This window comes from Rhinopithecus bieti, unplaced genomic scaffold, assembly GCF_001698545.2.
Source record: "Rhinopithecus bieti isolate Rb0 unplaced genomic scaffold, ASM169854v2 scaffold_28846, whole genome shotgun sequence".
Lineage (NCBI taxonomy): Eukaryota > Metazoa > Chordata > Mammalia > Primates > Cercopithecidae > Rhinopithecus > Rhinopithecus bieti.
In genome coordinates this window covers 969,725-984,138 of record NW_016813231.1, presented here as the reverse complement: position 1 = coordinate 984,138, position 14,414 = coordinate 969,725, and the positions used below count along the sequence as shown (strand labels likewise).

Sequence of the window (14,414 nt, the reverse complement as noted above, 5' to 3'; positions counted from 1 at the left end):
GTGGGACCCTCCCGGCCAGGTGAGGGATATATTCTTCTGGTGTGCCCGTTTGCTTAAAGCGCAGTATTGGGGTGGGAGTTACCCGATTTTCCAGGTGTTGTGTGTCTCAGTTCCCCTGGCTAGGAAAAGGGATTCCCTTCCCCCTTGCGCTTCCCAGGTGAGGCGATGCCTCGCTCTACTTCACCTCTCACTGGTCAGGCTGCAGCAGCTGACCAGCACCGATTGTCCGGCACTCCCTAGTGAGATGACCCCAGTACCTCAGTTCAAAATGCAGAAATCACCGGTCTTGTGTGTCGCTTACGCTGGGAGTTGGAGACTGGAGCTGTTCCTATTTGGCTGTCTTGCTCCGCCCCCCCAGTTTTTTTTTTTTTTTTTTTTGAGGCAGAGTCTTGCTTTGTTGCCCAGGTTGGAGTGCAGTGGCTCTATCTCTGCTCACTGCAACCTCCGCCTCCCAGGTTCAAGCGATTCTCCTGTCTCAGCCTCTGGAGTAGCTGGGATTGCAGGCATTTGCCACCATGCCCAGCTAATTATTGTATTTTTAGTAGAGGTGGAGTTTCACCATGTTGACCAAGCTGGTCCCGAACTGCTGACCTCCGGTGATCCACCCTCCTCAGCCTCCCAAAGTGCTGGGATTACAGGCATGAGCCACCACACCCAGACAAATTTAACAATTTTTAAAAATGATTCAGTTACCTTATATACACAACTAAGGAAATCTGCCCCCTCAAAGTTTTCCTGTTACTCCAACAGAAAATTTGAATACTTTAGCATAGCATTATCTGGCCTCTACCTTGTTCTCTAGTCATTTTCATTTTCTTGAACTTTCCTTCTACCACACGGACTTTGAACTTGGGATTTTCTCTACCTAGGATTACTCATCCTCCTTCTTTGCCTAGTTAAAATCTCATCTTTTTTATTTCTTTTTCCAAGGTGACTGACTTGCTTAAGGAAGATTGCCCTTTCCTGCTGTTTTAAGTAGTTCCTCTGGTTATGTTTTATGTGTCTTAGACTGACTATAAGTTCCACAACAGGAGTATTATACAAACATCAAGTGAAGTACCTGACCTATATTTATAGGTTAATAAATTTTGAATGAGTGAATGTCTGAATTTTAAATTTAAAAAGTATTGGCTGGTCGTGGTGGCTCACCCCTATAATCCCATCACTTTGGGAGGGCGATGCAGAAGGATTGTTTGAGCCCAGGAGTTCAAGACTAGCCTAGGAAACATAGTGATACCGCATCTCTACAAAAATAGAAAAAATGAGCTGGGCGCAGTAGCACATGCCTGTAGTCCCAGCTACCCAGGAGGCAAAAGTAGGAGGATCACATGAGTCCATAATGTCAAGGCTGCAGTGAGCTGTGATCTCCAGCCTGGACGACAGAGTGACACCTGACCCTGTTTCCAAAAAATACATATATAAATGTACATATATACATACACATGCACACCACATGTGCGTGTGTGTGTGTGTGTATATATATATATTATTACCATATGGCTTAAAATAAAGTGAAATTTTAAAAATATTTTAATCATGCAGACTTTATGGAAGGTAACTTCTAAAAAGTCTCCATCATTTTGAAAGCAGAAAATGTACTTTTCATAAACTTGCACTGTGCTTTGGTAATGTGGTATTGTCCTTCTGTTGAAACCTTCAAATCAGTCCAGATTTTACAAGTGAATACCAAGTTGTAAATGTTTTAATCCATTCTTAAGGCTTTATCCATTTCTGTCTTACTTGTAAGTTCTTTGATTTTGTGGGAAACTCTTGCTTTTCTTTTCTGTTGTTTTCCAGAAAATTCTCTGTGATTGGATTTTCAGTGGGCATGTTTACATAATTTATAGCTTAAAAAATAAAAAAGGTGCCGCATATACTGCTCAAAGCTATATCTAATGATAAGCTGAGTGTTTGCTTCCACAGCCCATGCAGCTGGAGACATTTAACTCTATTCTAAGAATACACAACCACTATTTCTCTGTAATTCAGACTTCCTCAACGCCATGACTCATCGCTGCTAGATATTTACCTTATACAGATTTATCTTTGCTTTATCCCAAGGAGATGTAGCCATCCTCACAAGGCAAAAATTTGGTGTAGGCAAATAGATTGCTAAAAAAGTAATTTCCCAAATGTACCTGCACCCTCATTAAGGATGAAGTAATTCACCAGACTTAGTTAGACTTGATAGAAAGATATCAGAGGCCAGGCACAGTGGCTTATGCCTATAATCCCAGCACTTTGGAAGGCTGAAACAGGCAGATCTCTTGAGCCTAGAAGTTCGAGGTCATCCTTGGCAACATGTCAAAACCCCATCTCTACAAAAAAATACAGAAATTAACCTGGCATGGAGGCACACTCCTGCAATCCCCAGCTGCTCAAGAGGCTGAGGTGGGAGGATCACCTGAGCCCAGGAAGGCCAAGGATGCAGTGAGCTGTAATCATGCCACTGAACTCCAGCCTGGGCAACAGAGTGAGACCCTTTCTCAAAAAAAGAAAAAAAAAAGGGCCAGACATGGTGGCTCACGCCTGTAATCCCAGCACTTTGGGAGGCCGAGGCGGGCAGATCACCTGAGGTCAGGAGTTTGAGACCAGCCTGACCAACATGGAGGAACCCCATCTGTGCTAAAAATACAAAATTAGCCAGGTATGGTGGTGTCATGTCTGTAATCCCAGCTATTCGGGAGGCCAAGGCAGGAGAACCGCTTGAACCCAGGAGGCGAAGGTTGTGGTGAGCCAAGATTGCACCATTGCACTCCAGCATGGACAACTAGAGCAAGACTCTGTCTCAAAAAAAAAAAAAAAAAGCAGTATCTAAGATATGGTTGGTTGTTTACTTGTTTAGTTCAGACCACTGAAATGGATATTTTTTAGCAGCTTTACCGAATGACATAGCCTCATAAATGTGACTGTGAGGAATCGTTATATATTACCAAATTTAAATTACCAAAATTAGGCTGGGCATGGTGGCTCATGCCTGTAATCCCAGCACTTTGGGGGGCCGAAGTGGGTGAATCACCTGAGGTCAGGAGTTCGAGACCAGCCTGGCCAAGATGGGGAAACCCCACCTCTACTAAAATACAAAACTTAGCCGGGTGTGGTGATACATGCCTGTAATCCTAGCTACTCTGGAAGCTGAGGCAGTAGAATCGCTTGAACCCGGAAGGTGGAGGTTGCAGTGAGCTGCGATTGCGCCACTGTACTCCATCCTGGGCGACAGAGTGAGACTCCGTCTCAAAATCAATCAATCAATAAATAAACAAAGTTACTGTTTTTTGGTAAAAGTAAAAATAAAGACCAACAAAGCTTTTCTCATCTAAATTTTACATCTGAACCTGACTATAGTAGCGAGGTCTCATCTCAAGTGACTTATGTAGTTATCCCTCGGTATATGTGTAGGGTTGTTTACAGGACCTCCACCCCATGTATAACAAAATTTGTTCATATTCCAGACTCACAGTTGGTTCTTCAGAGCCATATGCAGGTTTTTGCATCCCAAGAATACTGTATTTTCAGTCCATGTTTGGTTGAAAAAAATCCAAGTATAAATGGACCCACCTGATGTTGCTCAAGGGTCAGCTGTATTATAAGGAATAACATACAATAGAACCTAAATATCTGTTTCTGTAAAATTAGTGGATTTGTGTTATATTACTTACTACCTCAATAGGAATCTGTTTTTTTTTCAAACTTGCCTGTAGTCTGCCTTCTTCCTTTCCCTTTCCCCCCACTGACTTTCCTTGTATTAGTGTTGGGCAACATCAGAAGTATAATCAGGTATAAAAACTAAAGAAAGAAGTAGATATAGCTGCTAAAGGACGGGTAAATACTTGACAATGTTTAGTTGAATGAGACTGCGAAAGTTCAAATAATGGAAAATCACTGTGTTTATCCTTAAAATTTGTTGTTGGTATAAAAATTTTCTAAAGAGAAGAAAAGAAATGACACATTTGTTTTATTTCCACAGTGTTCAAAGAGTTACTTTTTAGGACTGAACAAGAGAAATCTGGTGTTCCTCATATTCCCAAAATTGCTGAAAAAAAAAGTAATCGCCATTCTATCCAGCATGTGCCAGGAGATATTGAACAGACATCACAGGAGAAAGGAAGTAAGAAAGTTAAAGCAAATACTGTTTCAGGTGGAAGAAACAAAATCAGGAAGATTTTGGATAAAACACGATTTAGTATCTTGCCTCCAAAGCTATTTAGGTAGGTAATGCCAATCTTAACCATGCAGGAATTTTCATCTTCACTATAAAGTTTTTATTTGGGGTGGGGGGAGACTTGGGTAAGTTTTGCTTTATTATATAACTAGTGTATCATAAAGTCTTCAAACAGTACTTAAATAAGAATACATTTGAACTTCTCCCTATCACTTTCATGAAGTTACAACTTTCAGATTATATAATAGCATTATTTTGAATTTTGGAAAAGACTGCTCATTTTATTTTGTGAAATCTATTTTTAAATATTTTTGGTCCAATTTTAGTCTCCTGATCTGTACAAATTGTACACCTTAAATCTTGGGACTCATTCACCAGTTTTGTTTTGTTTTTTTTTTAATCATTTTCCTTTGCAGCAGCATTTATTCCTTCTTGAATTCTAAAGTTGAACTTTTTAATCAGACCTATTTCTATTTCCAAAATGGGATATCACCAAAACTTAGTAATACTTGAAGATTTTAAATGTAAATTAAGGTCTGTAAAATACTGATGGAATTAGACCACTAAATTGTCATGATTGGGGGATGACTCTGGTACATATTACATTAGCAACTTCCTGAAGCAGTTACCAAAGTTCTAATCAAGAGCAGTCGAATAACTTAGCACATACTGGGCACTCAGTTCCTATTTATTGAATAAGTTAAGACAGTGAATAATCAGTGAATGAAATAAAGCAAGTTCAAAAAAATACATTAAAAGAAAATACTTATTTGCCTCCTGAAAGTTCCTGGTAATTTGCCAGATGATAGTTACAGAAACAAAAAGAGATAGTCCTTACCTCTGAGAAATTCACATCAGGAACCCTTATCCTCCACACATTTATTATATACTAAGCCAGAGACAGGAAGATAAATAGACCAAGGTTCTTATCCTCCAAGAGTTGATAATCTAAGCAAATTGCAAAGTTCTCACATTACAGGTTGATAAGCGGAGGCAGGAACAAACTTGTTAGGTTTGAATAGATTGTTTTTCTGTGTATATAACTAGAGCCGGAGCAAGAGAAGTAGGCTATGAGGGACCTTGAATATTATGCTAAAGATAATAAACTTCATCATGTCATGACTGGGAGCCGTAAGAAGACATGTGATTTGATAAAATTTGTTCTTTTAGGAAGACCTCTCTGATGGCCATGTTAGTGATTTGGGGTTGTGGATACAGCACAATATAGCAGTGATAGCAGAGTGAACAATTGGGAGGCAACTTGGAATTGTGTCAGCTCTCATCTTCAGTGATAGCTATTTTTAAATATTTTTCAATAATTAAAAAATCTCAGAGATTTTCCAGTCAGAAATGCTCATCTTCCTGAGTTCTTATTTCCAGCCAGGGAAACACATTTGCTTCTCATTTAATTTGGAACTCAGAGGATTAAAATACCCTGAACTTTTTCTAAAAGTTCATTACTCATTCTATCCTTGAGGTTGAGTGGCTTATAGAAATCATTACTTTAAAATACCAAAATTTTTGAATGTTGAGTGTACTGTAGCGAACACTATAAAAAAATGCATGGTCTCACAAATGGGGATTGAGTAAGGAGAATGTTAGAGGGGCCAGCCTACACTGAAGAGGTCGGGGACAGTTGGGGATGACTGGAAGTCACTGTGGAAAAGGGACAAGACCGAGGATCCAGAAGGCAGAAAAGAATGCATGAGGAGAATTCCTCAGGGGGTAATGCCCTGAGTTCCACTTCTAGAAACCTTAATGGGTTTTGTCTGGAATACATCTTTCTCCCATTAACTGCATCTCATTTTGACCAGTGACACAGTTGTGACATGTATCATCTAAAGACAGACAACACTTAATTACAACTGTCTTCAACTTGTTACTATCACATTCTAACCAGCTGTATTCAAGTTTTAGGCAGCTAATCAGTATCTCAACTCCATATTATCCTTTGGTGAGAGGTGTGGGAATTAGTTACTATACCTGAATTCTGTCTTTGGTTGCAGCAAGAGGTGTAGAACTGAGGTCACCAGGAACAGTCAGTTGAATATTTTCAAGCATTATAACTTTATATTGGTACCCAAAAAAGAGGACTCTCTGGTAAAAAATAGTTTTACTTAAACTCAGAAGGGATTATTGGATCTCTTGCTTTGTGTCAACAAGAAAACGCTTGGTTATGAATATAAATATGAATAAAATGCTGCACTGCAGAAGTTTATATTAACCTGTCTGTCCCTTCCAAACATGTTTCCAAGGAGTAAAATGCAAAGTATTTCAGCCACATAAATACAGAAAAAATAAGTTATCTTGGAAGTCAAAGGTTTCTGGAGGCTGTTTTGTTGGGAGAGCTGTCTTACCTTTCAGACTAGCCATTTTGCATTTTTGAGAATGTATCTTATATTTCTTGACAGTCACTTGAAGTGAATTCAGACAATTCCTTCTGCTACACAAAAGTATACTATCCTTTATATATAAAGAGCTGTCAGAAATCAAATAGGAAAAAAAATCACTAAAACTTCAATGGAAAAATAGGCAGAAAACATGACTCAGATGTTCTCTATTGATACTGATCCAGGATATACAGTTTAATCCTGGATACCATTTGTTTCATCACAGACTGACAAAAAGAATGATCAGGGACAGAATTGATAATGTAATAAGTTTATAAAAGTTTAAACTGGTGTGCTAATATAAAGTGATGCCTTTTTATTAAAAGCTTTAAAAGTGGCAAAATTCTGGCTGGACTCGCTATCTCACACCTGTTATCCCAGCACTTTGGGAAGCCAACATGGAGGGATCACTTGAGGCCAGGAGATTGAGACCAGCCCGACCAACATTGTGAAAGTCCATCTCTATCAAAAATACAAAAAACTAGCTGGACATAGTGGCGCACACTTGTAATCCCAGCTGCTTGGGAGGCTGAGGCAAGAGAACTACAAAAATTAGCTAGGCGTGGTATGGCACATGCCTGTAATCCCAGCTACTCAGGAGGCTGTGGCAGGGAAATCACTTGAACCCGGGGAGGCGGAGGTTGTGGCAAGCCAAGGTCATGCCACTGCACTTAAGCCTGGGCGACAGAGTGAAACTCCAACTGAAAAATAAAAATATAAATAAATAAATACATACATACATAAATTTTAATTTTAGTAGAGACAGGGTTTCACCGTGTTGGCCAGGCTGGTCTGGAACTCCTGACCTCAAGTGATCCACCTGCCTTAGCCTCCCAGAGTGCTGGGATTACAGGTTTGAGCCACCGCGCCCGGCCAGTAAATATTTTAAAATGACAAAATTCTTTGATTCAGTAGTTCTGTTTCTAATAGTAATTAGATGAAGATTTATATATAGATGCTGTAAGTTGTTTTATCTATACTAAAACAAAATTGGAACACCCTAAATGTCCAACTGCAAGGATTGATTAAATAAATTGTACTATACATCAGAAAATGACTAGAAGGAAAATATCATAATGTTGATTGTGGTTTTGGAAGGCATGGTTTCATAGGTAATTTTCCCTTCTGTGCTTTCTTTTTGTGTTTTACAAGTTTTCTTCTTGAACATTTGTTATTTTTTAATTGAAAAAAATGTTTAATGAGTTCAGTTTCACAATTTCTGAGCATCTCCTGTGTGCCAGACCTCTTTGGAAGAGGCACCAAGAACAGAAACTTGTTCTCTGCGTTTAGCAGCACTCAATTCTGTAAGAGTAGAGGATGAGTTGTCACAGAAAAGGAAGAATGTAAGGAAAGAACAAATACTTGAGATAAGAATAGATAATTCCAAAATCCCAAAGAAATCATGATATAATTTTAAAAGAATGTTCCTAAAATTAAAGTGAAAATGTTACTAGTTTGAATTACATCTGTAAGTTAAGACAGAAGTATGGTTTTATTGACCTAAGAATTCTTCACATTTCAGGAAATCTGTTTTCTTTTTTAAAATTATGCAGCTTTTATTTTGTTTTAAAATCACAGTTGCCTAAGTAACATCTCTGTATTATTCATTGTAACAATCCCAGAAATAAACTGCCTTGCTTGCTTAACAGGAATTGTATTTTTCCTCCCCATTTCTTGTCAACATATTTTTTGTTTGCTTTTTAAATATTGGGATTCTTTTTTATTTACATATTGCTGATATTTATGTGGCCTTTTTAGTTTCATAATATGAAACCAAATACTTTTATCCTAAGTAAATTTAATGTTGGGAAAGTATTGAGAAATTTTTTTAAACAATTTTGCTTCTGTTACTGCATCACCTTCTCAGGAGACTGTTTTGGTAAGAATGATACAATTACTTGCCAAATGGGCTTTATCAACTCAGCTTTCAAATAAGCATGGAAATTTTGCCAACTAAATACTCTTTCATTCATGGCATAGCATGAATTGTACATAGCAGTATAGTTTTCATTTATGTACCTCACACTTTAATTACTACAATTTTGTAACCAGCTTTACATATTTATAGCTACACAATGTTATCTCTATTGAGCATTCAAAAGCAGAAGCGATGTTAAATAACATCAGTAAGAGATACAAGGACTTTTTGTATTTTCTGTACGTCTTAATCTGTATAGTGATTCCAGCTTGCTGCAGTCACTGATGCGATTAATTCCCTTTAATAGAAAATTGTAACTTTTTAATGTTGCTAAAGTTGCTTCTACTTTATTAGTAGTAGGACTGGACAGCCTCTTTAATGGTTTGCTTCCTTGGATTGTTATCACACCCTCTGTGTCCAAAAATTGATGTGTTTGTTTTCAAAAGTCAATTAAAGAAAGACTTTTTTTAAAAAATCTTTATTTTCTATATAATTTAAATACCTTTGAAAGTGCTTTTTCCTCTTATTTTCTCTTACCTAACCTTAGAACATTTAACTCTGATCTTTAGGAATGCAAACCAAATTATAAGGAGCCTGTTTAGGGTAAATGCAAATTATTTATCAAATGAGATATCTCCTTAGCTTTATCTGTCAAATTCTCGCCACAGGAAAGCACTTCCTGTTTCTATAGTACCTTTACTCGGACCTACCTCTACTTTTTAATATAAATTGAATAAAATAAATAATTCTCCCTTCTGGGTTTGTACTATTCTTATTTTATTCTATTTTATTATTATTATTATTTTTTTTTTTTTTTTTTCTTTGGAGTCTTTCTCTGTCGCCCAGGCTGGAGTGGAATGGCGTGATCTCAGCTCTCTGCAACCTCTGCCTCCTGGGTTCAAGCAATTCTTCTGCCTCAGCCTCCCGAGTAGCTGGGATTACAGGCACGCGCCACCCCACTCCTGGCTAATTTTAGTATTTTTAGTAGAGATGGGGTTTTGCCATGTTGGCCAGGCTGGTCTTAAACTCCTGACTCAGGTGATTCACCCACTTCCGCCACCCAAAGTGCTGGGATTAAAGGTGTGAGCCAACGTGCCCAGCCCTGTTCTCATTTTAATTTTTGTAAAAGTAAGTCCATTCTTAAAGTCCTGTTTTCCTTTGCACCAAAACATTCGCCTATATTACCTAATTTTTCAGTATTCCTGGGGGAGATAGTATTGCTCACATTAACAGATGAGAAAACCAAAGTTTAGAAAGAGAACGAAATTTGGCTGAGTCAGGCAGCTAGTAGCTCAGGTCTGCCTGACATCAAAACTTGCCCTTGAAACACTAATCTTTGCTTTCTTCCATGTCTCTTTGCTTTTCTCTGACTCTTCAGCTCTGTCATATCCTGGCCCTCTCTTTCATGTCTGACTATTAACAGTCCTTTAGCAGTTTAATAGTCTTAACTCTCCATCTTGCATAGTTTTCTAATCTACCTAAGATCCTATATTTTACATCTAACATAATTTAAATGTATTCCATAGTATTCATTTATAATACTCTACCTTAATCTTTTTCATGATAATAGGTAAGTATTCTGTGATACTTCTGTTTGTATGCATAGCAAGTACTAGGCAGAATGCTGCATTTGATAAAATATAGACAAGAATTAATAGTAACAGCATTGGTTTTAACATAAGTGCAACCCTTAGAAGTAGTTTTTGGTTATTGATGTTGATGGAAATTTTTTTCACTGCTATCTTACGTTTTTGTAGGACTGTTTTGCTTAAAAGTAAGCTAAAATCTGGGGGTGTCTGAAACCTAAGTGACCGTGTTTGTTTCTTTGTTTTTATTTTTTCTCTTAGGTAGATTTAGAAGTTGTCTGTGTCACATTTCTAAAATATTTAAAAGGAAGAATATTTTGTTTGCTTAAATATTTAGACTTGAGAGATTAAGTAAGAAATAATGTACCCTTAGAATGAACTTTAGAGACTGTAATTTTCATAATTCTATTTTTTTTCTGGTCCAGTGTTTAAAGACCACTCTTACTTTGTCACTTGACCTTGGCCCCATTATTATCTACTACCTGCCATATTTTTTGGTTCGAATGTAGACTCCCTCTTTTTCCTAGAGGATCACGGAGATTTTCTGGACAAAGGGAAAGAGAAAGAGAACACCTTGCTATGGTGTGGCTGTGCATTTTTGGATACATATATTAGTGTCCACTGAAAGTGGCAAATTTGAAGGGTTGCCTAAATACTCAGGTTCCGTTTCTTCACCCAAACTGGGAGACACTAAATAAGACAATTTAATTAGGATGTAATAGAATTACTTAGATGTATAAGTTAGATTTTATTTTAATGTAATTGTTAAAATATTAGTGCCATTTTTATCATTACAATTGTCTTTTAAAAATTGCTGTAGTATTTCAATTGTTTAAATCACCTCTTTGATTTGGTTCTGTGATGCCTTAGTGCACAGGGAACAGAAATGTTTACTACTTAAGTACTCTCAAATACTTTAAAGTGATATATGACATTCTTTTGAAGTGATGGAGGCCTAAGCCAATCACAAGATGACAGCATTGTGGGAACAAGGCACTGTAGGCATAGTCTGGCTATAATGCCCATCCCTGGAACACTCTCATCCAGCAGCCCTGATCTCCTGCAGCCTACCACCAGTATGTTGGATTTTTCCAATCCTTCAGGTAATTTTCATATGTGATTTTATATTGCCATATTGGTACCAAATGAACAAATAGATGGTTAAGCCTTGTACAGCAAATACTAGAGTTACTTGCAGCCCTCTTAACTCTAGATTATGACTTGATGCAAAAGCTAAAGGGAGATTGTCTTGTTCTGTTAATTTGAATGGTACATCCTCTAAAATAGAACAGAAGTACATGAAAAAGAGACTGCCTCTGGCCAGGCGCGGTGGCTCACGCCTGTAATCCCAGCACTTTTAGGAGGCTGAGGCGGGCGGATCACGAGGTCAGTAGATTGAGACCATCCTGGCTAATACGGTGAAACACCATCTCTACTAGAAATTCAAAAAATTAGCCAGGCGTGGTGGCAGGTGACTGTAGTCCCAGCTACTCGGGAGGCTGAGGCAGGAGAATGGTGTGAATCTGGGATGCAGAGCTTGCAGTGAGCCGAGATCGCGCCACTGTACTCCAGCCTGGGTGACAGAGCGAGACTCCGTCTCAAAAAAAAAAAAAGAGACTACCTCTAACCACAGAATTAGGTATCTTTTAGTAATCCTAATCTAAGCAGTAGAGTGAAAACAGAGACCCTTCTCAGCCAAGATATGTCTTACCCAGGGTGTGGGAAAGAATAAGGCAGATTATTTTAATCTAAGTGGCCTCACCTTTTTCTATCAGAAAAGTGTTCGTAATTTTCTAAAAGCAGATTTTTTCTCAAACACCTGAAGCTAAAGTTGTTGTATTTGTCATGTATTGTTATCAGAGCATTATAGCATAATTTTCATTGTTGTTTGTACTTTCAGTGTGAAATGTCCAGTTCTTATTTTTGCATCTATTCATGTCGTGAGGCAAAAATTGTCACAATTATATAATCTAAAATTTTGTTACAAAGAAGAAAACCTTCAACTTTGAATAATTATATATCCATCACTTAAAGGATTTGAGATGGTTTTCAATAGAAAGCACATACAATTAAGCACTGAAACATATAATTGAGTCCAAGGAAAGGTGGGAGAAAAAAATGCTTCTACCGAAAGAAGCATAGTTCTGATTCACCTTCAGTTCTGACTCTAAAGTTCCTAGCAACTAGTGTAAAAAGGGAGGAAACTCAGTTCCATCTTGGTATTAGATGGAAATATAAGTGCCGTAGTAAAATTCATGTTTTATTATAGCAACTTCAGTAAAAACCTCAGGACATAACATAGTAACAGTTTAGTGAAAGTCATTCTGCACATGGTTTCTTCCTTTATATTTCAGTTGCCACTTAACCACTAGAGAGATTATTAAACCCAATAACATGTTCTGACACATCACACTCTCTTACATGGCTACCAGTGTTCTTTTTAGAACAAAGATTTAATGAGTCATTACATTCCTAAGACATTTGTAGTGATTTTTATATTAGGGAAGTGTCATTCATGAGACAGAAAATACTCCAGTTATTCGATCCGAAGTTACTGTGAAGATTGTTACCAAGGTATAAAGTTAATTAAACTATTTACCGGAAAGGGTAAAGCAAGCACTAAGTTATCACAGAGGTAAGAAAACTGCAAACTGGATTCAGTTCTTGGTACATAAAAGAAATGTCACCACCAGGGTGAAGAAGTGTTGCTGACCTGAACCCCCTTTCTAGCCTCCTGTTCTGTCATTCTCTCCCCAATATTACTTCATCCCTCCTTCCTGAGTATGGCATGAACTTTCAGAATGCCCTTTCTTTGCCCGTGTTTGCCACCCATGGCCCTCTCCTTGCATGTCCAGTGAACCTTTTTATTTGTCAGTGCTGAACTCAAGTGTTACTTCACCTGGGAAACCGACCTCCTTCTGCCACAGAGTCAGTCTCCTACTGTTTGCTATGTGGCAGGATGGGAATTTATTTCTATGTCTCTCTGTGTGTTCTACAGCAGTGCTTTTCACACGACATAGAATATCCAAAAATAAAGTGTTTTCACACTTCCAAAGCACAAATTAAATATATGCTTTCATAAAACAAGTATTAGGGATCTTACGATTTGTAGTTGTAATAGTTTATATGGCTGTATGTTTGCCATAGGTATATGTAGGATGTGGGGCTGAGGGAATAAGGGATAGGGTTGTAGGAAGAGGCGAGAGAGAAGTTAGAGATTTAGCTGGGGGAACAAAGAGAAGAGGTTGAAATTATTATGTTTTAGAAAGTAAGTCCCCATGGAGCTGAAATTCAGACCTCTAAAGAGAAGGTGTGTTACTCAACTTGATTTCAGGTTGATTACATAATTCTCTCCTTGAGAACATGTTAAAAGGACTAAAAATGAAGATGCCTTTTTAAAACCTGTTCAGAGAACATCTGATATGTCTCAGTCTGCAGCATGTGCTTGTACCAGTAATGTGAACACATATATGATAGGTATTTAACTTATATTTTTAAACCCCCAAATATGTAATTTTGTGAAAAGTTTTTTATCTAGTGATGGATATTATTTATATTTGGATTGAAGAAAACATCAGTTCCCAGTTAATTCCAAATTCAGCTTCTTATGTAATTTGTACAACACAAAAATTTAAATGAGCCATGTACGTCACATATGTATATTATAAGACATATGTAACAGCCAAGTTTGATTAATGTTTATCAGTCTTGAACTTACCTATATTTATCCTGCATTTTCAAAGTTATTACTAGATCAGAATGAAAGTGGGGGCAAAGCTACAGAACTGTAAGTTTGTTTCTGATTGCTTACTTTGATTTTGCTTTATTTTTGCTGCATACAGCTGTTGGTTTTTATTGTAAGTATCTTAAAGACTATGGTATTCTGTTGCCCTTGTTTGTATGTATTATTTTGCTATTTTTTAAAAGTCCAATGATACAGAATTGAATGAAGTAGTAAGCAGAACTTTTCTTTCCACTTAGAAGGTAGCCAGTATTAACTGGCATATGTCCTTTTAGTCATTTTTTTAAAATATATGTATGTTTTTATGTTTGGATAGAATCGGTATACATGCTATTCTGTAACTTCTGAAATGTTCTTTGGGATTTCTGACTCAATACAAGATGAGTCGTAAAAAAAATTAGGAGTGTGTGGCTAAAAGGAATTCAAAAAGGAATTTTTTTTTCTAGATCTGCATGTAGAACTTACAGCTTACTTCTTTTCACTTAATAGCATGAACCCTTATTTGATTTATTTCATATAGTAAACTTTTCTTCATTGAAAATTTCTTTTTTTTTTTTATTATAGTTTAAGTTCTAGGGTACATGTGCATAACGTGCAGGTTTGTTACATATGTATA

General features: G+C 37.3%; 1 protein-coding gene across 1 annotated transcript in view; it reads left to right on the top strand.

Moving 5' to 3' along the window:
* Window positions 1-14,414, top strand: part of RAPGEF6 (Rap guanine nucleotide exchange factor 6) — a 134,833-nt gene that overhangs the window by 84,689 nt on the left and 35,730 nt on the right. Inside the window, 2 exon segments of the mRNA XM_017847862.1 lie at window positions 3,968-4,208; window positions 11,002-11,159. Coding sequence (XP_017703351.1) covers window positions 3,968-4,208; window positions 11,002-11,159 — 399 coding nt within the window.